Genomic DNA, 25897 nt, shown 5'->3' on the forward strand with positions numbered 1-25897 from the left:
TGTTATTAACGATGTGTATATGACAAATGTAAATGACATTTGAAACGATGACAGTGGTGCATTTTCGATATAACTTGACTGTTTTTTTTTTAGTTGAAAAATACAATATAGATAGGCAACATATTATACATACGCATCATTATTTGATGAAATAAGTTGGATATGCAACCCAACATAGACATCGAGAATCAATTTTAAAACTTTATTCACAACAAAATCATGAACATTTCATTATATTACCTATTAACGTCGTAAAATATAATGCAGAATAAAAAAAATTGGTCTAAAGTTAGTTAAACAGAACTTACTTTCCTTACTACTGCTTCTAAAAATTATATAAATTTAATTAATTACAACTATTAAAAGTTTCGATGAAAGATTAATTCTTTATTACTAAGATATGTATTATTATTATAATCACGAAATTCAACCACCTCATTCACATTCAGCCAAGTTCAGTACAGCCTCATAAACCGAAGGCGAATTCAACCAAGACAGGGAACTCATTAGACCTTAAATTACCAGACTTATGTTCACTAAATCATTCAGATAATTTCTTAATAACTTCAAGTTATCATTTGCAAATATTTCACAAAAAATGGAATTTGATAATGAATATAAATGACAAACGATGCAGAGATCCGAAATTAATATCGGAATATTTACCGTTTGTAAGACAAATTTTTCACATTTATCAAAGACCTTCTAGAGAAGTTGTAATTTAGCTGAAAATAAATATTATTTTATTGGCTTTCTTAGTTTTCAAATGAAACAGTCTGGAAACATGTATGAGTTAGGAGCCCCTAGGAATAAAAGAATTCAAACAATTTTTAATTCGTACACAGGACGTACGTTTGTATTTTATGATACTTAATTATTATTTATATGTGTTTTTTTGTAAGCGCTTGTAAGCAAGAATATCTGGCCAAATACCGTCGTTTAATAATTCAAGAAATATCGTTAGAAGCTCACATTAGAGATGTAATCACCTGATTTGTTCAAACTGGCAATGTCAACAAGGGGAGGTTTCCTGGAAGTTGTTGATGATTTGAGACCACTTGAGCAGAATCCGCAAACATCTTTGACAACATTTCCTCACCAGTCAGGAGTTCCTGTTGTTACATGAAATTGAACAGTGGGTATTTCTTAACCGTAATAGATTTGTTTATTTTTATTGTAATAAATTAGTTTTATTTTTTAGTAAGATATGAAACATTTAGGCAACCAGTTATACAAATGCGTGTGGTCTTTGTTATGCATCCTTGGGCAATTTAGTAAAGTTCAAATCTGAGAGGCGGTACGATTCATAACCTACTTGCCTACTTCGACCCTATAATCATTTATAGAAACCCTGTACATTTTTAAAAAGAAGGATAACAAAGCGATTGCGTACGAATATGATGAATTTTCAAATATGTTACTAACAAACTGCTCCGTTTGATTTTAGTGCTTTCAATTTTCACTGTCCGATTTTAAGTATATTTCAACAAATGGAAATTTTATTAAATAAACTGGCTTCTTATATTTTTGAAACTGATTAAAATTATATGTATTATACGGAAGTGTGAAAAACGTCTTTAATGGTAGAAAATAATAAAAACATATTTTTGAACGTTCTATTAGTAGAAAATCTCAGTTTTTAAGGTCTTCCCAAAAATTCGCAACCCCCAAACTAATGCATTACTTTAACAATTGCTTTTTGCACTTTGAAAAATTTTATGAAGATACAATTTTAGATATTTGTTGTATGGAGCCAAAAGGTCAAGAAAAAACGTGTTAGAATGTAGAAGGAAGTGAGTTATTTATTTTACTAACATTTGTTACATATTCACATCAGAAAATAAAAAAAAAATAAAACAAATAAATACTTCACGCAAGAGGACTATATTCATAATTTAAATTCAATAGTAACTGACATTCAAAATTTTCGTCAGCTAAGGCATCCACGGCAACACTAAACATCCTTTCCATCTTACTTGGCGTTGTGACTTACAGATTAAATTTACAAAATCTTAGAGGGTGGACACTCTCATAAATTTTTATTGTCGGATTATGAGGGGTGTAAAAAGACGAGCTCTATCAACTACCTGTTATAGATTTGAGTGGACCAGAAAAATGGCTAAAGTTTATTTGACCATAAATTTTAAATATTCTGCTCCTGTTTACTCAATTATTTATTAAGATATTTTATTTCTGTAAAGTGCAATGGATTACTACTAACAACAATTGAACAATTAAAATTGTTCCATAAATAGCAAAAACCAGATAATCTCATACTCATCAAAATTTTAACGCGTTGTAGTTTTTTTTTTTAAGAACAAAATATAAAAAACGGAAAAGCACCCAAGCAGCAGACTGTCGTCTAATTCACGTCAATTTTTGGTCATAACTCGTCGGCGACGTCATTCGCCCAAAAAATCACGTGAAAATGACGAGATTTTTATGACTTACTTCTGACGTCAATTAATGACGACAAAAGGCCGTCCTTTCTTCGTCATTTTTTATAGATTATATGATCAATTAGATGTGGGTCGTCGTATTCTTTAAAAAGTGGCCTTCATAATGCTTGATTATATTTAGAGGAAAAAATACAACGGCAAACGGCTTAATTTGAAATACACCAAAGACAAGTTTTTTCATTCTAATAATTTCTAATAAAATAATTATTTCTGAAAACTTGTTTACTCTGGAAGTGTTATTTTGTAAGTACCTGCTTGACAAATTATAAATAGAACATCTGGGGTTGAGCGAAAAAACCCAACGACACAAACAAAGTCATAAAAATTCTTTGTCCATTGTCCCTAAAACGGGACAAGGTTTTGAAGAATTCCTTCGTCGAATTTTGATTTTATAAAGACGTTTATAAAGTGATGACGGTTACCAAAAAAATTCGAGAGTGATTAATAATCAGTTTTATTAAATTTATTCTTATCCGTATTTACTATACAATACATCCGATGTTTGGGGTGTGCATTCGGACTTTCCCTTTTTTCGGCATTTATGTTTATTGCACTTCACAGAGAAGCATTCCAATATTTCCAGTTGGTTCTCAACCACCGAAACTTTCTCGTGTATCCGTTACTCACTTCATTTTTAACGCAGTTTTGTGCAAATTTATGCCATTCAGTGTGGGTTGTACTTATTTATAGTAGGTAAGTTAATATCTAATAATGTAATCATTTTAATTTTTACGTTATACACTTCTCCTCCTCTCTTACCCTTTCGGTCAGATCTATAGAGCTCATAATCCTGCAACGCTACGATAGAATCAGGCAAGTCCTTATTTAACCAAGTTTCAGAAATTAGGATCAAATCTGGGAAGTTTACGCAGACCAAAGAAACAAAATCATTCAATTTAGCTAAAAGGGAGCAAAAATTTGTATAAAGCACACATGAGATAAATGATTCTTGCATAATATCCTCTTGGTCCATCTTAAATTTTAAATTGGGTGTGATTCATCATCAACAAACGATGACCAATCAGTAGTACAGTAAAACCTGTCTATGCCGGAATCGCGCGGGTCCAAAATTTTTATCCGTCTTAAACAGGGTTCCGGCTTTTACAGGAAACCCGGCTATGACGGAAAGTAAACCTCTATAAAACGGAAATCAATTTTTATTAAATTGAATACATAGGTACATAAAAAGAATTATTTGAAATAGTTGTTTATTGTTATTTGCTTTTTCGGCCATTGAGATATATTTTCCATGCATGTTCTCAACTGAAAAAGATTGGCTAGACGCTCACCGCTTTGCCATTATTCTCTAATTTATTTTAGGAATATGTTTTATAATTTGATACACTTGCGTTTTTTGCAACCGAACTTTTGCAAATTTCTTTAACACTCAAATTTTGTTGCTCGTGTTCATTAATTAAATCCATTTTGCTGTTATTGTTGGTCGCTTTTTGTGCCATTGCGAACATACATACAACCACGAGAGACACCAATTAAATGAGAATTGAGAACAGTGATTTTCTGTTGACAAAAAAATGCACGTGCAGATCCACGAATTGAATTACATATTTTTCGTAGAAATCATCAATTTTGTTCTCGCTTCCGTTTTACACAGAGTTGAGTGCATGTATTTTGACACGTTGGGACTTACAAATATTTTCCGTTTCCGCGTTATGCAGTTTCCGGCTTATACGGACCAAAATACATTAAATTAGGTATTTCAAAAAACGGGACTGCGGAAAATTTCCGCGATGAGCAGTTTTCCGCCTTCTACAGAGTCCGGCATAGACAGGTTTCACTGTATTGTCCTTTAAGAATCTGTCATGAGCTTTTTTCAGTCTTTTACATACCCTTGGGCAACGATTTCTGATACTACTATGAGTCAGTGACAATAATACTTAACATATTATTAGTATATTTATAAACTAAATTCAGAATGTCTCTTTCACCTGTACTTTCGTCCATAAATTCAACAGCTTGAGTAAAACTCAAGGGATACTGACGGTCCTGGTTGTCAATTAAATGTTTTACCGACAACAAAAGTTCAGGGGTAGGTGTCAAATTTTCGGTAGAATCAAAAGCTCTAATTTTTTTAATCTGTTTTTCAGCAGGGGAAGAATTTAACGAAAAATCTAATGGATTATCTTCAGCAAATATTCACAGCAGCTATGCCATTTTTAGCTATAGCGCCAGGACAGTCTTGAGCAAAAGATTCATTGGGTTGTACATGTATCTGCCGACGAAAAGTCAAAACGTGGCTATAATCTCCTCCTAGACTATGAAAAAGTAGGTCTTGCGGTTCCGTCTGTCTGTATATGGTAAAACGTTAACCAAAGTTTGTCTAATAATCCGAGTCAACAATGTAATGATGTCACCGCAAAATTTTGCATTGTATTTTTTTTTTAATTTTGTGAAATACCATACCCCTAAATTGTGGTTTATAAACCTATCTTCATTTTTTATCCTAGACATTCAGATTTTTGTAAAAAAACAGTTTACAATTTTAATTTGAAACCGCAAGTCCAGATTTTTGAAAAAATAAAACTGCAGTAAAACTTTGCAATTTTTCTTATAAAATACTAAACTAATCTGAGGGAAGTTCGGTGTAATGAACATTAGACAAATTTTTACTTTCCGAGCGTAACCTAAGGAAGTATAGCAATTGAATCCATTGGACAACTTTGTTTTGTCGACGTTTCATGACCCCAACAGTACGAAAAAAGTAGTTTCCCGTTTCCCTCTGTCTGTCTGTCTGCCTGTCTGTTTTTTTTTTGCACTAGTGATGCGCTGTTACAACTTTTCTTTTGTGCTTTTATCCATATTGATGGCGTCATCACAAATGTTTTATTGGTCAAATTAAAAACGAATCAGTTACCCCACGTCCACGTCTTTATATAATAATGATAAAATAAGAATGTTTAATTTTAGTCCCCTGTTTTGAGAAGACAAACTCATTCAAATCAACAGAGAAATATGTATTTTGCAATTACGCTCCGCCTCTCGGTCCAACACCGAATGAAAAATTCATCACAGTTGAGATCAATCTTCGTTTTTTTTAATATATTTTTTTTTCTTTCAACAACAGGAGAGTTAAACATGTTTTCAGTTTCATGTTGGGAAAAGAAGATTTCGTTCGATTAAGAAAAAATGGACAAAATATAAGTAAATTAATAAAGAAATATTAGTTATGTGACGTTCAGCGAGGTATTAATTATAATTACTTACTGAAACTATTTTTATGCAAATAGATAAATTAACTCTACTTATTTTACGACTCTCATTTCAAACCTTGTTTTTAAAGCAATGGTGATTTATGTAAAAATATAAATACGTACCTACATAAATAATAAAGATAAGTTTATTACAACACATTATTTTGTATAGAGCTATAACAAAGAAGAAATATAACATCAAGAAAGTCAACCTTCTACCAATTGGAGCGAATAGTTTTTTTTGTTTTTAAATAGCTATAAACTGTTTCAAACTCAACTTTTTTTATGGCCATTTTTAATCAAATGTTCAAAATTATCATATTTCGACTTTTAAATGTTTTAACTTATCGGGGAATGAAAATAATGTGTTCAACTGCCAAAGTCAGAGTGAAAAGCAACATTTTTAAGTAAATAAAAAGGTTTTACAGTTTGTTCTTGGCCGTTCCAGATGAAAGGTAATGTTGGTTGCATACATTTAGAAAAATACATTGGTTATTTAAATTTTGTTTTAATTTACAAAAACTGAAAAGTGGACAATTGAACAAAACAATAAAAAAAAAAACAATAAAACCTGCAAATCTCGTCGTCAGCAATATACGTTTCGTCTAAGAAAAAAATTTAAACCAAATACAACAAAGAGCTCCTATTTAAGTTTGGGATGGTGCGATCAATTTGCATATAATAAACTGCATTATTCGTTGACAAGGGTAATAAAGAAGTCAAAGTCATAAAACTACTATATTTCCTGGCACACTATACTTATTAATTAGAATTCAAGTACATTAGATAAATTATGTTTTCATTTCATTATATATATATTTTACGGACAAAGAACATGATTTGCCTCTGAATTAAAAATAACTTTAAACTATAACTACATATATATTTGCTACAAGCTTTCTTTGTAACGTCCATACATATTTGACTTCCACACGAGCAAAGGTTGTGTTCCATTGTTTGCACGTGTAGACGATGTTATTTTTATCATAAAAATGATATAAACCCGGAAAATCTAATCTGTTGATGACCTGTAGTACGAGTTCAGATTTCGTGTTCCATTCGAAAGTACCCCGTGACAATAAGCTTGAAATATTTCTGAACAGACGAACTTCGAGATGTTAGTATACCGATAAAGTACGTATTGTTGTTAAATTTAATTATCAACATGTAAATTACTAAGTTATCAGTTATGTGTCTTCACTTAGTATGGTACTTTTGCGGGCTTCATAAGTCAGATAAATGATTTCAATTAAAATCAATGAACCTAAAGTAACTTCAAACAACATAATAATCATAATAAGTGTGCTGGAATCTGAACATAAATGATAAATGATGTGAGTCTGAGCTGAGTGGTTTGTTTAGTTGGAAACTATAGTAGTTGTCGCGAAGTAGGTGGCGAGAAATTCTTAGGATTGAAAACTATGGGTAAGTATGTTTTTAAGTTAATTAATACTTAGCTATCGTTTGACACAAGTATTCCATTAAGGTTCGATTACTCTTTTATAAAAAACTTAGTGAACGTTCGTGTGTTAAGACTACTATATTTTTTTGTAAACACCACACAAAAAAATAGTTGATGAAACAAAATACCGTAATCACTGCGTGCGGTAATGTATATCCGAAGTATATTAAAGTGACCTACTAATTAAGTTGCCATAATTATTTCAATCTACATTCAAGGATACGCGACATTAAACGACTCATTAATGTTCGTGCTTGCTGTGTTTTCCACTTAATTTAAGTTAAACTATGTATTCACGTGAAGTAATTCAACCCATTTTTTAAATTAACTGGATCGCATATATTGTCGGAAGGTTTTGATATTGATTGAAACCATAAAAATTAGATCTTATGTAAAGATGCCTTTAAATAGAACCGCTCGGAGGTTGCTGAGGAACATAGGTAATCAGTTAATGTTATCGACATTTATTGTTAGGCTGTCGACCAGTGATCATAGAAAAGTTATAGTGAGATAGTTCCACTAGCAAAAAGTGAGTACATACTCAGATCAGATTTCACAGTAGTTGGAATGTTAGCCTTGTAGTGTCGTCAAGTACTTAAAAGAATTTTTTTTGTTGTTGTAAAGGTCAACAGCTTTTACATTTTTTAAAGAAAACCCAAATTAGTGTTATGTTTTTGGGTCTTCAGCATTTCTGTTTTAGTTTTTTGACTAAGTTTTCTTTTTACTTTGTTGTTGCTTTCTTTTTATCTCTTATATAGCGGCAGCTACATTTTTCTGACAAATGTCCAATGTCCAATTTAAATTAAGGTTTCCCATTTCCGGCTATTGATTAAGATATCCCCGAAATGATAAAACACAGACTTTAATTTCAGAATGTCGTCCCAAAATTTTATTAGACAACTCTCACTTGACATGTCTTATTTTTATACACTTTTGCAAGGTTACTTTATAGTGATTTGAATTGAAAATCTGATTCACTATCAAAGTCATTAAATAGAACCTCTATTAACTAAACCTGAACCACTATAAAGCTATAAAGTAAGTAACTTTGACACTTTGGTGAAATTGTGTTTGACAGTAACACTGATGTAGGGATAAAATTAAATTAACTCTTTGATTATTTCAGAAGTAGCACATTTCAGTTTTATAAATTCCTAAATAAGTATATTTATCCCCACTACAATGTTAATGATATTTAAAAAAAATGTTAACTCATTAATTATTAGAATAATGTTACGCTTTAAAGATTTTCTTAAATGTTTTGTTTTCATCTTTAATGATGAAGGAGATATCGAGGACTGTGATTTTAGTGAGTCAGCCTGTATATGATATCACAGAATCACTCCGTAAAATATAAAAAAAATCTGCAGTTTCAGAACTCATTTGAGGCTACAATTTAAAATTATTTTCAAATATTCAGGGTATTTCGTTTGAAGTTACACTTTCTATATACAGGGTAAGTCACTACGAGTATTCTAACATTATTTTCAAGTATACAGAGTGTTCTATTTTTAAAATGTAACACACAACTTAGTTTTTTTTAAGTGATACATCTATATCTTTTTACATATTGTCATTAGCTTCTTCCTAGGATTTATAACCAGAGTGTGTTACATCGTAGAAACAGAACACTCTGTATAGTTAAAAATAATTTTAAAGTATAGTCCTCAATGAACCGTACACTTTTGGTTTTTCACTTTTTCTTCAACCTGTATTTTTGCGGACTTAGATTCTTTATTGAAAAAGAAGTCATGATAACAGGTCAGAGGGTTGTTTAATAGTACTTGTTAAGATGAGACTGATTTTGGCAGATGATATATTCTTTAAAAAAAGAGAGGGCGGGTGGGCGGGGCTTGTATTTGCTAAAATAAGACTGATTTTGGCAAATGATATTCGTAAAGTGAAATTCAAAAGTGTAAAAGTGTTTTAAGTTATAAGTACTAACCCCGCCCATCCTCCCTCTATTTTCTTAGAGGGTATATCATTTGCCAGAAGCAGTCTTATCTTAGCAAATACGAGCCCCGCCCACCCGCCCTCTCTTTTTTTAAAGAGTATCTCATCTGCCAAAATTAGTCTCATCTTTAGACAAGTACTAGCCCCACCCACCCACCCTTTATTTTCTCAGAGGATACGTCATTTGCCAGAATCAGTCTTATCTTAGCAAATACGAGCCCCGCCCACCCGCCCTCTCTTTGTTTAAAGAGTATATCATCTGCCAAAATTAGTCTCATCTTTAGGCAAATACTAGCCCCACCCACCCCCCTTTATTTTCTTAGAGCATACGTCATTTGCCAAAATCAGTCGTACCTTAGGAACTACCAGCACGGTCCTCTATTTTCTTAGAGGGTGTGTCATTTGCCAGAATCATATATTAAGAAACAAAAAAGCAAAATATAAGCCCCGCCCACACGCCCTCTCTCAATTGTGATTTTTTTTTTAATTGTCGTGAAACTGGGGCGGAGCTTAACTGCAAAATGGTTATTTTTCTGCAAGAAATTAGCATCTGAAACATGTTCTTAAATAATCGTATTGTTCAAAGAAAACTAAGTAAAAAAGAAAGACAAAGATTAAGCCCCACCTATATCCGCCCCAATCTCAATTATGATAAATTTTTCATTGGTTTTTAGATCTAGGGGCGGATCGTAATTCCAAAATCCATATTTCGCTTCGAAACTTACCATTTTAAACATATTTTAAGGGTTTTTGTTATGAAAAGACGAACGTACAATTGGATCTCAAGACATTTAACAATTTCCATACATTCTAGCGATCCTGTATAAATGTGTATCTGAGAAAATCCTTTTATTTGAGCCCTACTTGTTTTGCTTATTTGTCTATTTTTTATTATGAGTGCCTTTTTTAATTTTTTGATGTAAATATTTTACTTTTTTCTATCTTATTTTGTTCTAAAATCTGAATTTTTTATACCCCAAGCACATGTTTCTTGCGAAGGGCACATTTTTTATTTTTAATGTTTTATATCTCCTGTACTATAAAGTACTTGCTAAGATAAAACTGATTTTGGCAAATCATATACCCTCTAAGAAAATAGAGGGCGGGTGGGCGGGTCTAGAATTTGCTAAGTTAAGACTGATTTTAGCAAATCATATACCCTCTAAGAAAGTAGAGGGGGATGGGCGGGGCTAGTATTTACTAAAATAATATTTGGACAATATCAAGAGTAGTCACTAGAATGAAGAAGGGGTGTAGAAAAAAATAAACCTAGCAAAGTATATCATCTGCCAAAATCAGTCTAATCTTAGCAAATACTCGCCCCGCCCACCCGCCCTCTCTTTTTTGAAAGAGTATATCATCTGCCAAAATCAGCCTCATCTTTACAAGTACTAGCCCCACCCATCCACCCTTTATTTTCTTAGAGGATACGTCATTTGCCAAAATCATTCGTACCTTAGGAAGTACTAGCACCGCCGTCTATTTTCTTGGAGGATATGTTATTTGCCAGAATCATATATTAAGAAACAAAAAAGCAAAATATAAGCCCCACCCACCTGCCCTATCTCAATTGTGATCTTTTTTTAGTTGTCGTGAGAAATTACAATCTTTCAATAATAATAATAATAATAATAAGAATATTTATTGATTTTGGCAGGAAAATCAATTTACAAAAGGTAAGACTAAAATAAATAAGACACATTTTAATCCCTACGTGTAAGCTGCAGCTTATCGTCTGCTTTTGGCAAAAAAAATACAGCACCCAGATGCTGACTCGATGATATTAAAAATTTTACACAAAATTCGTCCTTTTTTTTGTAAAAATATTACCTTTGTAGAAAATTTACAACATAAAATAGGTTAAAAACTTTATTTCGAACCTCCATCCTAAATGCCTGAGATGTGAATTTTGGTGTCATCATTTTTCCATCAAAATGCAGCTATTTTCGCAAAAATTGAAATCTATGAAAATATATAAAGTCGCGATCTTTTCTATAGAACCACTCCCTAGTGTAAATTTTCAAAATTTGTTTGGTGTAAGTGACCTTGACGGGTTTCTGGGGGAAAACATATGTGTCAAAAATTTGTAAAATGAACAAAACATAGTCTGCACGGGATACAGTGCGGCATAGCTGAGGGCAACCGAAACATTCGTGTTGTGCTAGTTTCGATTGCCATATCAACTACCGCTACCAACCGCGTTCGGCGTAAAGTACTAGATGACAGGCTACCAACTTGACTTTTTATCGAGTGGTTCCGTAGAAATGACCGCTACTGTACATAGGGGTTCATTTAAAAAAATGCAAATTTGATCTATACAAGAATGCAAGATCTCATTTATTTTGAAAAGCTGACGTTTGTTAAACTCCTACCTTTGTTATAATTTCCACTGCATATTCATAAGATGCTACATCATAATCAGGTTGTGTCTGTTTTTAGATTTATCAGAAAAAAAGTTGCTATTAAAACAACTCATAACCTTGAAATTACAATAGACTCAGTCTTACACTTATTTGGAACAGAATTTACTCATTTTAGGTTTTTGCTATTTTTTTTAATGAAATAAAATGTTTGTTTACGAAATATGCGGCCCGCAATCTCCCCGATACTCCCCTGACCCCTTCATGTCAATAGCACCTCTGTGGATCGCCGCCAAAAAACAAACGTTACAAATTCCAACCAACCGCCAGCCCCCATTTCAAACACGTGCCAAACTCCCTGCCGTCCCATTGGTTGCCCTTGCAGCGCCACACGCACACGACCTAAATGTCACGGCTGTCAAAGAAATAAATAAAAAACGAGCCAGGGGCAAGGCTAAGGGCAGCCGAGCGGCGGCTTGATTTTTGTTTATCCATTAGTTGGTAAGAAACACATTGGCGGTCCGAAGTTTGCCCTAAATCCACTAAAATGCGTCTTTTCTTTCAGGAATGATAAGTAACACTGTCATCCAACAGTGTTGCTTCTATTTCAACAAAGTCATCTCTCTGGACACCTGGAAAAGGTAACGAAACAATCAATATCGAGTGGTGAATAATAAAGTGTGTGTTTGAAGGATACAATGGATGAACAAAAAAGCCCCGCCGCACCAAGCTTACAACCCAGCACCCATCGAGCACGTAGCCAATGTGCTCACCCATGGTGTGTGGGTCGTTCCGAGCGTCCTGGCCACACTCGAATTGCTAGAAAGATCTCATAATGGTGCTCAAACGTTGTCGGCGCTGGTCTATGGGGCCACACTTGTGTTTCTGTTTAGCATCTCGACTTCCTTTCATTGTAGTTTTTTCTGTAATCAACGTGGGTAAGTAGGGTGAAAGAATAGAGTTGGGTTAGACACATGACTGTATTGAATAATATGAAGCAGTGGTGTAGAGCGTATTTTTTTCTCAAGGGGTCATGAAATAATTTTTTTTTTTATAAAACAACGCAGAGAACAGAGATCCATGATATTTTGACAAATATTAGAGTTCTACAGTATATCTAGGGACTCTAACAAATACTATTTTTGAAATCACAAGTCAGAATATTTTTATATCATAAATTTAACAAACAGAAAAGTCACTTTATGAAAGAATAAACACTTACAAATACTCAAAAAATAATAATCTTTATTTAATAATATAGTAATAATATTAATAAAGATATTAACATGCCATATAAGTGTATGAACAACAGCAATCCGCTTACTCAAGATTAAATTTAATTTTTTTAAACCATGAAATTAATACAAGTCGTGTTTTTTCTTTTTCTATGTATAGCCACAATGTTATTCGTCGTTACGTGGAAGCTCAATAGGTGGCCCCACAGTTAAGAATTTTCATAGCCAACTCTATTGACACGTCGCTTCGCTTTGTGTGTACTCTCTAAGAAAATAGAGGTATTTCATGCGAAAAATGTGAAAAATCTGACAATTTGCAAATTTAATCACCCTGTATACATAATTGTTGTTATCTTTACAAGTACTAGCTCCATCCACCTATCCTTCATTTTCTTAGAGGGTCTATGATTTGCCAAAATCAATCTTATCTTAGCGGGTACTAGCCCCGCCCACCCGCCCCCTATTTTCTCAGAGGATGTCATTTGCCAAAATAAGTCTTATCTGAGCAAGAAGTAGCCCCACCCTCTATTTTCTGAGAAGATATGTCATTTGCCAAAATAAATCTTATCTTAGCAAGTACTAGCCACGCTCACCCGCCTTTTATTTTCTTAGGGGGTACGTCATTAGCCAAAATACTAGTATTTGCTAAGGTAAGACTGATTTTGGCAAATGACTTACCTGTGAGAAAATAGGGGGTGGGTGGGCGGGGCTAGTTCTTTCTAAGATAAAACTGATTTTGGCAAATGCCATACCCTCTAAGAAATGAGGGCGGGTGGGCGGGGCTAGTACTTGCTAAGACAAAACTGATTTTGACATTATTTTCTTAGAGGATAGGTCATATGCCAGAATCAATTTTGTCTTCGGAAGTACTAGCCCCGCCCTCCCACCCTTTATTTTCTTAGAGAGTAGGTGCCTAAAATTTGTTAGTATTCTTGAAAATACAATACACTAGAGATCCCCGAGATTCTTTCAAACTTCACTAAAAACAAATTAAAGCACTAGGGACTCTAGAGATTTTTTCATATTCCCCAAAAGTCAAAACACCAGGAACCTTCGAGACTCTTTCCAATGTTTCCAAAAATAAAACCCCAAAGGCGTCGGAGATTCTTGAGTATTTAAAATACCAGGGGTGCGATTTTGTTTCTCGATAGAAGTGATAAATTATCACTTGCGACAAATGTCATTGCGTAGCTTTTAAATGCAAAAGTTTGCATATAAGCTTATTAAATGCTCAAAAGTTTACAATTACCTTAATTTTAAGAACTCAGAATTACGATTTTGAACTTCTATTTTGACATAAATTTCGAGGTTATGTCTCCAAAATTCATCACTTCACTCAGAGCTATCGAGAAAATATCACTCCATGAAGACTTGATTTCGTGACAGAATCGAGAAAAGTGACAGAAATGTAGTATCTCAACCAATCAGCAAACGATATTTTATCGCTATCGAGTTTTTTTCGACCGAGAAGCAAAATCGCACCGCATGAGTACTCGAGATTCTTTCAAAATCCGTAATATAAAATACTAGGGACCCTAGAGATTTTTTCAAATTTTTCCAAAAATAAAACACCAAAGGCGCCCGAGATGTCTTGCGTTTTCTTAAAATAATAAAACCCGCCCTTTGTTGTCTTAGAGGGTATGTCATTTGCCAAAGTCAGTCTTATCTTGGGAAGTGCTAGCCCCGCCCACCCGCCCTTTAATTTCTTAGAGGATTTGTCATCTGCCAAAATCAGTTTTATCTTGCTAAGTTGATTTTTGTAAACGTAGATTCGACCACTTGATAAAAAAATCAGTCTTCATCTAATCAAATAAGCCAATTAAATTCAGAAACGGAGGTGGGTGGGGCTAGTTTTACCTTTTCGTCTATAGATTCCACTGTTTATCGATAAAGAATCCACTTTTTGTCCAATAAAATGAGCCATCAGAAAGAAAACCGGATGGGTGGGCGGGCTGATTTAAAATTTTTGTGAGCGTAGATTCTACCACTTGATAAGAAAAAATAGTCTTAATCTAATGCAATAAAGCAAGGAATTTCAAAAGCGGAGGTGGGTGGGATTAGTTTTAACTTTTTTTTTTTTCTATTGCCAAAATCAGTTTTATCGTGAAGACAAGTCTAGCCCCGCCCACCCTCCCTTTATTTTCTGCTTTCAAAAATTTATATTTCTAAAAGTTTAAAAATACATATTTATTTAAATGAGGTATAAAAAGGAGAACATTATTTGAAAGAAAATTCTACAATAATGTTTAATTTTGCTATTAAAAATATTTCGGTCTTTTCTAAAGATGTGAGAAACTAAAAATGGTAAAATGATTTTGTGAATTCTGAAATATGCTGAAATCGTTATTCTTGAAAACCTGAAACTTCGGTAAAAATAAATAATTCATTCTCAAAATTTTATAAACTTGATATTATACGAAGAATACTCAAAATTCTGACAGAATCGAGAACTTACAATTTTGAAATATTCGAAACTGTTTGTTTGTAATAATTAATACATTCAGTTAAGGTGATAATTTTACTCAGTTTTTATTGTTAGTGAATCAATCCACATCTTAGAAAAGTCTTTAAAAGGTATGTTAAAAGATCTTCGTTTTTGACATCTCTGAATTATCCGTGCTTAGAATTTTTGAAAATTACCGAATTTTTTCTACAATAATGTTTAATTTTACTAAAAAAAATATTTCAGTCTTTTCTAAAGATTTGAGAAACTAAAAATGGTAAAACGATTTCGTGAATTCTGAAATATGCTGAAATCGTTATTTTTGAAAACCTGAAACTTCGATAAAAATAAATAATTCATTCTCAAAATTTTATAAACTTGATATTAAACTAAGAATAATCAAAATCCTGGCAGCATCAAGAGCTTACAATATTGAAATATTGGAAATTGTTTGGAATAATTAAGAAATTCAGTTAAGTTGTTAATTTTACTCAGTTTTTATTGTTAGTGAATCAGTCCACATCTTAGAAAAGTCTAAAAGGTATGTTAACAGATTTCGTTTTTTCGCATCTCTAAATTATCCGTACTTTGAATTTTTGAAAATTACCGAATTTTCGTTACAAAAAATCATTACACTTTTGTAAAATTACATTGGTCAACAACCAAAATACTCCTTCAATAAAAATGTGTGCACTTAATGCAGTTTTTTATGTAGATTTCAAATCTGCTCTCCAAATTTTCCCATCACGTCACATTTTTGTGCTACACGTAATTTTATATCGTAAAATTGCCATTTTTCACATAAAACGTGCATCTGTACTGCCCTTATTACACGAGTTGAAAAAATCAGATTCGATGATTTAGTCAAGTAGGCATGTGTCACAATTTAAACGACATTTAGAAGTTACGTCAAAATTCTCGTTGTGTGTAATTTTGCAAAATGAGTGTAATACTAAAAAAAGATCGCACTTACAATTGGTTTCACAAAAAACGGGACAAGATGAGTAAATCAGGTGCTCATAGATCGTAAAGCAATGGGAATATGACGTCTATATGTCACTTTCATTTGTCCCGTTTTTTTTTTTGAAACCAATTGTACATGTGTAAGAACAACCCTAATGTATTTTGTTACATCTGCAATCAATATGCTATAAAATGTCAACGTCTGCATATATCGCATATTATTAAATTGATATATCACCAATATCTCGGTTTCGAAGTAAGGGATCAGGATAAACAATGGGAGATTATTGTTGGTTCCTGCAAAGGGAGTGTTCATCGAATTGTTACAGTCGTCAAGCAAAAAGAAAACGATTTTAAGCATCTAAAATTAATTAAAACTATTTATTCAAATCCTTATAAATAAAATTTGCTAATTATTTCATAAAAATTATTATTATTGGGCAAGGTATTATTTTTTTGATAAGTGTTAAAATCGTGTTTTTTCGTATTTCGGACTCAAATAAAAATTAAACTAGACGTGCACAAATGGCAAAAATCATTTTTATGGAAGTTTTAGGATACAAGGAAGTCATTTATGCTCAAAAAACAAAAGGCGTATGACTGCGATTTTTTTTTGTAGACCTGTGATTATTAAAGAAACTTTTTCCATGAAATATGTTCGCGGTATTCCTACAATTCAAAAATCTTCTTTAAACTAACTTCGTCCAAATACAATAAATGCAATTTAATTATTTACTATCAGAAAGTTAGGGGGTTTTGCTCTAGCCCCGCCCACCCGCCCTTTATTTTCTCAGAAAGTATGTCATTTGACAACATCAGTCTTATCTAAGGAAATACTAACCCCGCCCACCCACCCCTTTATTTTCTTAGAGAATAGGCCATATGCCAAAATCAGTTTTGTCTTCCCCTTATTTACTTCTCTCAAAAATGTATATTTCTACAAGTTTAAGAATACATTTTGATTTAAATAAGGTATAAAAAGAAGAACATTATTTGGACGTTCTAAAATATCCAGTACTTCAAGCATATCCAAAAATACAGATATTTCCACAAAACGTCATAATCTGAAAATTTACTACAAGTCATAAAGAGAATAACATTGCATAGAAATAGAAAATTCTACAGTAATGTTTAATTTTGGTATTAAAAATATTTCAGTCTTTTCTAAAGATCTGAGAAACTAAAAATGGTAAAACGATTTCATGAATTCTGAAATATGCCAAAATCGTTATTATTGAAAACCTGAAACTTCGATAAAAATAAATAATTCATTCTCAAAATTTTATAAACCTGATATTATACTAAGAATACTCAAAATCGTCACAGCATCAATATTTTACAATATTGAAATATTCGAATCTGGAATAATTCATAGATTCAGTTAAGTTGTTAATTTTACTCAGTTTTTATTGTTAGTGAATCAGTCCACATCTTGGAAAAGTCTTTAAAAGGTATGTGAAAAGATCTTCGTTTTTTCACATCTCTGAATTATCCGTGCTTAGAATTTTTAAAAATTACCGAATTTTCGTCATTACAAAAAATCAGTTCACTTTTTTAAAATTATTAAAGAAACTTTTTTCATGAAATATGTTCGCGATATACCTACAATCCAAAAATCTTCTTTAAACTAACTTCGTCCAAATACAATAGCCCCGCCCACCCGCCCTTTATTTTCTCAGAAAGTATGTAATTTGACATTCATTGAACTATTTTCAGACAGCAAATCGATTAGTTCTTTACATGTCATCAACTAAGTTCTCGATCTCCCTAACCTAATGAAGAAAACTTTTTCCAAAAATTGTTAACAATTTTAGATACACACTTAATACAAAATCCAATTTTTATCTATAGTTCCCACAAGCACAAGGTTTGTGAAGGTGTTATTGAAACTTAATGAAACCAGTTCTGAGTAACAAATTCCTACAAAAAACATATCTTGTTTAAAAAACAGGAACGAATAAACCCATTAGTGGAAAGATTTTGAAATAATAAAAACGTGCTTATTCTTCGTCGTTCCATGTTCCTTTATTTGTTATTTTTCTTTTGTTCCTTTGTAGTGTGTTCGTATTTTTACACTTTGTTATTTCAGTTATGTTAAATATGTAATGTTCTTTTTAATTTTATAAAATTTCATTATTTTCTCTTTGGATTGATACATTTTGCCTACTTTGACACGTTTGAAAACCAAACTTTATGCAGAGATGACGTTAGCCCCCCAACGAACTTTTGACGTTAGTAGAATCAATTTCAGTAATGAAATTCGACATAAATGCTTAGTAGGCCTTGGTTATTCGATTGTGAAGGATTTGATGTCACATTAATAACTAGTATTACAGTGGTCAGAATTATGTCACTTAAGATCACAATGTCAGCTAGACTTTGACCAGTGGCGTATCATTTGCATTCAAAAAAATAAATGTATATTTTCATACGTATTTTATAATCAATATCAAGTTGCGCCTACTAGTAACAGTGTAAATTTGTTTATAGAAAGCTCAAAGATGTCCTCCATCGATGTGATAGAGCTATGATTTACGTTTTCATAGCCGGATCTTATTTCCCATGGTTAACCCTCGAACCACTCCCCCAAGAGGGATGGGCTTCCTCCATGAATTGGTTCGTGTGGTTTTTGGCAATTCTGGGCATAATCTACCAGCAAACCTTCCATGAAAAGTACAAGAGTTTAGAAACGTGCTTCTACTTGGTGATGGGAATAGGTCCCGGTCTTTTAATTATATCAGAGGTGAGGTTGTAAATTTTGGTTTATATCAAGTACTTAATTGTTAAATTTCTAGCATGAGTTTCCCGGGCTGTCGGAGGTGAAAATCGGCGGCGCCGTCTATGTTATAGGGGTAATGTTTTTTAAGAGTGATGGGGTTGTACCATGTGCCCATGCCATCTGGCATTTGTTTGTCGCGATGGCAGCGGGCGTGCACTATTTTGCCATAAGGAACCACTTATATCCAGCGATTCCGTATGCCAATTCTGTTCAGTTTAGTTAATAGGGTAGGAAATAACTCTGGGAACAAATGATTATTATTAGTTGTAATTAGTACGTTGTAGACCTTAAAGTCAGTGATGGCGCGAAATTAAGTCACTGTTTTCTGGGCGATTTGAGATTATAGGTGTATTCTCAGATACAGGGATGTTCGTAATTTTTTTGATATTTATGTGACGATCTGTTTGTACCAAAGTAGAGTACCAAATGTCTCATTAATAGAAATTGTGATTTAGAGGGTTGTGACTCAAAGGCGACATTATTACGTGAAATTCCTGATAAATAAATGCCGATGTGTTGCACAATAGTAAAGTTTTATCTCCTACTACTTTAACTATGACGTTAAAGTATTCAATAGAAACACTGTTGAAGATTATGAAGCTTGCTATATTTTTATTGTTGTTATAGCGACATAAATAGTAGCTGTTACTTATGTCATCGTTTTGCTAGTTATTCATTATGATAAACAAAATGGCTGATGTTCGTCCTAAACAATGCCCAGTGTAGGATTTTAAATCTTTTATGACCTGACGGAAGTAGATGAATTTGATGTGAATGATTAAATGTCCCAGAAGAGACAAAGTACAGCAGGAAATACATTTCCTAAGATGAAGATGTTTTATTAACTTTCAGGGTAATGGATAAAGCAGCATTATTTGATATTCCCATTTACCGTTTTATTAACAATTTTTAAATCGGAGTGTACATTAAGATAACATAAACCCCACCTATTTTTTAGTGGTACACTAATGAAAAAATATTTTCTTTTTACAAGAATAAAACTTTTGGGGATTGTTTCCTAGTTAGAGTAGAATTAATTGTTTTAAATATCTTTTTATGCGATGATTGTTCCCAAAAAATGTTGTAAACATCTAACAAAAAAAGAGCTTCCTCTATAAATATACTAAATAAGTACAAAATACAACATGAGCAAAAATAGTATGGTTTAATCAGCTAAATAACGAATATTATTAGCAAATTGTGTTTCTAAACACCTCAAAATTTTGACCTTTTTGGGAAATTACTTCGAGCATAGGATTTCCAAAAGATTAATTAAAATTAATGTGCTCAAGTCAACTGTGACTTTCCAAAAATATTCGTTGTCTTTTAGAAAAAGACAGAAATACTGGGATACGAATGTGAATAAAAAAAGGAAGCATAGTAAAATTATTTGCTCAAGTCTTGAATATTCAATTGAGATGAAACTAGGTTTATGACGTGATTACCAGAAGTCTGGTATATTTTATGATTTATGTATGATGAAATCAGATAACTTGCGAAAATTCCAGGATTGTATTTAGGAAGATAGGTGGTCTAACATAAAAACACACAGTAAGTTAATATTCATATTACTGTAAGTGACCTTTAAAACACTTCAGTTGAATTCGTTATAAAATAAAGCAAGTTCGGCTCTGTTTGCCGTGTGTCCACCCATTATGAGTTTAAAATACTCACTGGTGTCATTCTAATATTCATTTTTAGCAATGTATTGCGTCAGAGTTCAATTAGACGTAGGTAATTATAGTACGTGATAAAGAACTGACTCAAACTTTATTCAAATAAAGTCTAAACTAAAAAATCTAGAGAAACTAAATTGAAACATTTTCTTTTATAAAATTTAATGTTGGTAATACTCGTAAAAAGTCTATAAGGGACGTTGTATGCACAAATTTAAACATTTTGATCACCTGATAGTAGTTTCTCGACAAATATTTAGAATAATAGTTGTGATACACAAAAAAGAAATGTGCCAAATTTTTATTATATGGTGCGAAAGTTAACAATAATAAACTTGATCTGAATAATTTGTAATCGAGTCATCCCTATTGGTCTGTTGCCAAGTATAAGTAGCTGAATTCTAACTTGATTACAAAATATTTTGGTTGTACACATTTCTTTGACATGTTTTACATGTTTGTGAAACTGCCGATGTAAATATTAAAGGTACTTTCGCAAGACAGAGTTACAGGAAGAAACAGGTATTGAGTACTAGTACCTATATTGTTGTATGTACATAGTGTGACAAGTATTTTCTTTGATTAACGTACTAATGTCGCTTTTGGGAACACGTTTTCACAAAACCCAAGAAAGGGAGCAACTGTATGCTCGTATTTCGACTCTTCCACTGAGTAGAAAGTAGATGTCTCCTACACCAAAAGTACTGCTCAATCTACCGATTTTTAAAATCAAGGAATTTAAATGTAATTGTCAAACAATCAATGTACTGTGAAAGAATACTCACTTTCAAACCTATGAATTTTAACGTGTTAGACACTGTTTGGTCCGATTCTGATCACAACGGGATGTTAATTATACCCAGAATCGGACTAAAAAAATAGAAGTCAGTATTAATAGATAAACTCTCCAAGCTTTTATTGTTGTTGTTTGTATCAGACTGATGCAAATCTCACTACCAGTGATTTTCATCTTCCAAAGAAGCTCCACTATTTTATTTGTAAATTGTAAATACAATAAACGGATATGTGTACATATTGGTTTTTATTTAACACCCTTTTTTTAGTCGCTTAAAGATAAACAACATTTTTGCAGAAAGGACCTTTTAAGATTTTTAGAACAGGAAGTCTGTCCTCTGTTGATTGATGTTTTATTAGATAATCTCGAAAACTAGTAGACTCATTATTATTATTGAGAAATTTCTGGTGAAATAAAGTTTTTACTATTACCTCACATCACATTTATAAATTACATGAAGGCTCAAAGTGTTGCAATTTAGTTGTTACCTACAAATGTAACAAATATACAAGGTTAGCATTAAATATTCAACATGAACTATTAAGCATCATAAAGTAAAATTACTGTTTTGGTAAAAGGTAAAATATTGTATCTTTAACGTAAGAATAATAATTAAGAATGATTCTGGAACATAGTACTATTTTAAATTTTAACACATTCACGTTATCAAAAAAAAACTTGTAATTAAGGGAGGAGAAAAAATAAATAAAGCTACAAAAGCCAGAACGTCACCTTTTCTCGAAAAAGGTCTATTTTGCATATGGTAACTGCATCAAGGGGTTTCGAATGCCTAAACATTCAAAAGATAGCTCAGAAATTATAAATTTCAACAACTAACGTAGATTTGGACACTAAGGTAGGTACTTACATAATATTTCATTGGATAAACTACATCTGTACAATTTTTCCCGGCGCTCATAGGAGACTACAATTTGCCAAATTTATCTTTTTCTAGTGCACCACGTAATTGTATGATAGCAGCTAGCGATAAAGATAAAATTATTTGTGATGGTTTATCTTCCGTTCAAGTTATTTCAGCTAGATCAGGGGATAAATAACGATAACTAGGTACAATATGCTACATACAAAATAATATTATTATTAGTATCCTATTAATACTCAAGTGCTAGGAGATTTCATGAAATTCACTTAGTCAGGAAACACCTTATTGTTAATTACGAATAAGTTTCTGGATGCATATACGTAAGTGTTACATTATAACACTTCTAAATTCTTCACACAAGATTGCTAATAGTTCATTTACGGCAGTTAAACAAGTTCATTATACTGCGAACTGGCGGGAGGGGTTTAAAATGTTTTCTTCCCTTAGGCGGTTATCATCGTTATCATGATTAATTTATCAAGGCATGCCCTCACAACGCTATAGATTCATAAATTTATCAAGGCATGCCCTCACAACGCTACAGATTGATTAATTTATCAAGGCATACCCTCCCAACGCTACAGATTGATTACATCACCGAGACGCTTTTTCCCTCGGAGCGATGATTGGATATTTTTGTGTTTGTTTATTATGTGTTTTGTTCGGGTAACCAGTTCGCGGTATTTTAAACTCTCAAAGTAAATTGTTTTTTGAAGTAACCAATCACTTAGATCATGATATAGTTTGACATAATGTAAACTCTTTGTTTGAATCATTGAAAACGTGTGCCAAATATTAATCTCATGTAAATTTTGTTAACTTTGCAAATTCTCACCTCATACAATATTTGTCAATCCCATAGTTTTAACCTCACAAATATTTCCATCTGTGCAAGTTCATTTCACACCAGATCTTTTGTTTCATAAATCCTTGCTAAGTTTTGTTTTGTAAATATTTTGTTGATGAATGTTTCGATCATATAAATTATTTGATGTCCCATTTTTAATCTCACATAAGAATTATTTGTAGTTTAAATTTTCATAAGATTGTATGGCGAATTTAAATCTTGTTTATTGCTCGTTGAAACTTTAACACTTGTTCAGTTGTTGTTAATATTAGAGTTGTAAGAGATTGAATATTTAAAAATGGAATTGAGATTAAATAACACAGAAAATGTGGCAGAAGCGAAGTTCGGTTCCTAGTCGAGTTGGCGAGATTGATCGTGTCACCTGTACAAGTCCACAGGTTTGTAATGGAGATATGTGTGCGGGTAGGCTTTGCGATAGATAGAATCACCGTCGTGGGGGGAGAACAGCTCCAGACCGGTAGCCCCAAACTCCGCTTATGCTACAACGCCCCAGGGGTACTTTTGTTGTGCTCCTGTTAACTGCCGTAACTTTAAAAATCTGCCGCCACACGCCCGTAATAACTTGTGTATTTGCATCCAGTTACTTAATTCAGTTTTTGCTTTGTTGTTTTATTAAATTTGTGATATTCAAATATTTACATTGATTCCAAACAGATATATAGGATTTTGCGTTTGTTCGTTTTTCATATGTGTATGGCTGTCAATTTGCGAATGTTTTTCTTTCATATATCTTAAGGTGTTTGAAATGTAATATTTCGGTGAATAAAGCCCTAGGGGATTTTTGGGAATGAAGACTGATGACGCCTTGGCCCTGCGGAACCACCAGAAGGGCATGCTGAGTCACTTTCGCTCTTCGTTCTGAGCTCTTAAGGATCTTCAGTGCTAATCCCAAGACCACTCTGCAATGCATGCACTCCAAACTAAGGCGTCCCCTGCCTCCTCGATGTCGTGAGAAATACAAACGGGGAACGGACGACCTAGGATCCAAACTTCGTTGCATGTGCATCATCTTCCGGGTATCCCTGTCGACCTTGCGCAACTTATCAACTTACCACTTCACTATTCCAAAGGAGTAGAGCAGGACTGGAACGGCAAGCATATTGGGGCTGACACTTTGTTTTGTCCCGTGAGTTCGGAAGACCAAATGTTCCGAAGCAGGTTCCTATACTCGCCGAGAAGAGTTTCTTTAACCTTGGGAGCGTCATGTGCACGCTGATATTTGTTGCTCTATCTCAAATATTGGAGTGAGGCTTTCGTTTGAATTGGAAGGTTTAATTTTTTTCCCCCGTACACGTACACTTTGGTCTGTGTCATCAAGGTTCAGCTGTGGTTAATTTGGGGGGGATGAATTCAATCGAAGGTTGGTCAGGGGCAGGGCGCCTAGCGGTAGTAGAAGATGAGGTGGTAACCAGATTAGAAGTGTCCAATTGGTCGTTCAAGGCATGAGATTTACCAATAGACAAATCCAGAACAGTATACGAGTTGGAAGTATCCATTTGGTCATTGGGTTCACTTGGTTTGGACGGTCACTGAGGAAATGGCCCGCGACTTTACATTTGAAACACACATCATCATAGCTAAGAAAGATCCTGTAATTCGTGTTATCATAGTTTATGAACATGGAAGAAGGGAGCTTAATAGAGTCATCAGGCTGAATGTTTGCCTCTGGAAACTTTGCACACGGTGAAATTCGTCACCTTCAACACTCGCTCTTATGAATGACATTTTCGATACTGCAGTAAAACTTAGGGTTTGAACGGGTAGGTGAGCAACACAGATAGTTACTGCAAAAAGAGGGGAAACCTGTCAGCAATATTTGGTACAAAACAAAATCATTGAATTATCAAATGATTTTGTTGAAAAATATAAACTAACTTCTGATTTGGTTGACGTGCAACACATTAAAGATTTTTGTGAAGAAGAAGGCAAATTTGAGCTGTAATTTGCATCTAAATTAAATGTGGATGTTTTACAATGTAACCATTTTAACAAAATGAAGGTGTCAAATTCTCTAAACGTTTTGAATCGAAATATTAGTAGTGGAATAAAATTTGATGTGGAAGAGGAGAGAGAAGACGAATCCTCTCTAACGACAACTGTTTTTATTGATGTTGTACATAGGTGGTTCCAGTTGATTAGTTCTAGATCAACTATTTTGGCCTTGAGCAAGTTTAATATGGCTGTCTACAGGGAAACTATAGAATTCCTTCAAGAGTTCATTAAGTTATTTGTAAACTTAAAAGTCGCTCCTGACAAATTTGGAAAAGCAGTTTGGAAGCCTATTCAAACAGGTGTCATACTGACTACAACATCAATTTTAGACTTACAAAACTTGTTTTTGAACGTAAAAAAAAACCTCATTTATTAACATCGAGATTTTCTCAAGATTGTTTAGAAAATGTATTTTCCCAAAGTTGGTCAAAAGGTCCGGTTATTCAATTTAAATATGACTTAAAACATTTTATCAGTTTCTCAATATTTGGACGTTTCAAATAACTCAAGTTACAAAACCGACAAAACAACACCTTTAGTTGTTTTTTTGAGTTATATTAAAAATAATAACAGAAGGAAAGCGATGTTCCTAAAGGAAAAGAAACTTAAGCTTTACCTAGAAATTGGAATTTGAAGAAAAAAGAACTTTCTTTGAGAGAAAAAATGCTTTGTACAGTTGCACAGGTTACGTTGTTACAAGCTTGATAAAAAATCAAAATTTGTGCAAAAAATGTATTGTTGCTTTGGTCTCTAAGAAGAATTGTAATGAAAATTATGCAAAATTTGTGGCATTAAAAGAATATAAAACTGGTGCTTTAC

The 25897-nt window shown here is 33.0% G+C and overlaps 1 protein-coding gene across 4 annotated transcripts; it reads left to right on the forward strand.

Moving 5' to 3' along the window:
* Positions 1-6621: 6621 nt before the first annotated feature.
* On the forward strand, positions 6622-21570 carry LOC135123447 (monocyte to macrophage differentiation factor 2). 4 transcript variants are annotated; one of them, XM_064048096.1, is made up of 5 exons: positions 6622-6802; positions 12009-12084; positions 12136-12381; positions 18575-18827; positions 18880-21570. In XM_064048096.1, the coding sequence occupies exons 2-5, from the start codon at positions 12011-12013 to the stop codon at positions 19084-19086; spliced, it is 780 nt and encodes a 259-aa protein (XP_063904166.1). In that variant the 5' UTR covers positions 6622-6802; positions 12009-12010; the 3' UTR covers positions 19087-21570. The 4 variants fall into 4 exon arrangements, with proteins under 4 accessions (XP_063904166.1, XP_063904163.1, XP_063904165.1 ...); XM_064048093.1 differs by lacking the exon at positions 6622-6802 and adding an exon at positions 6876-7093; XM_064048095.1 differs by lacking the exon at positions 6622-6802 and adding an exon at positions 7573-7659.
* Positions 21571-25897: the final 4327 nt, after the last annotated feature.

The sequence above is a fragment of the Zophobas morio genome, unplaced genomic scaffold (assembly GCF_036711695.1).
Source record: "Zophobas morio isolate AGI-343-1 ecotype UQ-CSIRO unplaced genomic scaffold, CSIRO_AGI_Zmor_V1 ptg000006l, whole genome shotgun sequence".
Classification (NCBI taxonomy): Eukaryota; Metazoa; Arthropoda; class Insecta; order Coleoptera; family Tenebrionidae; genus Zophobas; species Zophobas morio.

What these genes read in the sequence shown, in the direction of transcription:
- LOC135123447 (XM_064048093.1), top strand. An exon ending in TCTCTGGACACCTGGAAAAG is followed by an intron (nt 12,085 to 12,135) that starts GTAACGAAACAA and finishes GTGTGTTTGAAG; the next exon opens with GATACAATGGATGAACAAAA. An exon ending in GTCTTTTAATTATATCAGAG is followed by an intron (nt 18,828 to 18,879) that starts GTGAGGTTGTAA and finishes TTAAATTTCTAG; the next exon opens with CATGAGTTTCCCGGGCTGTC.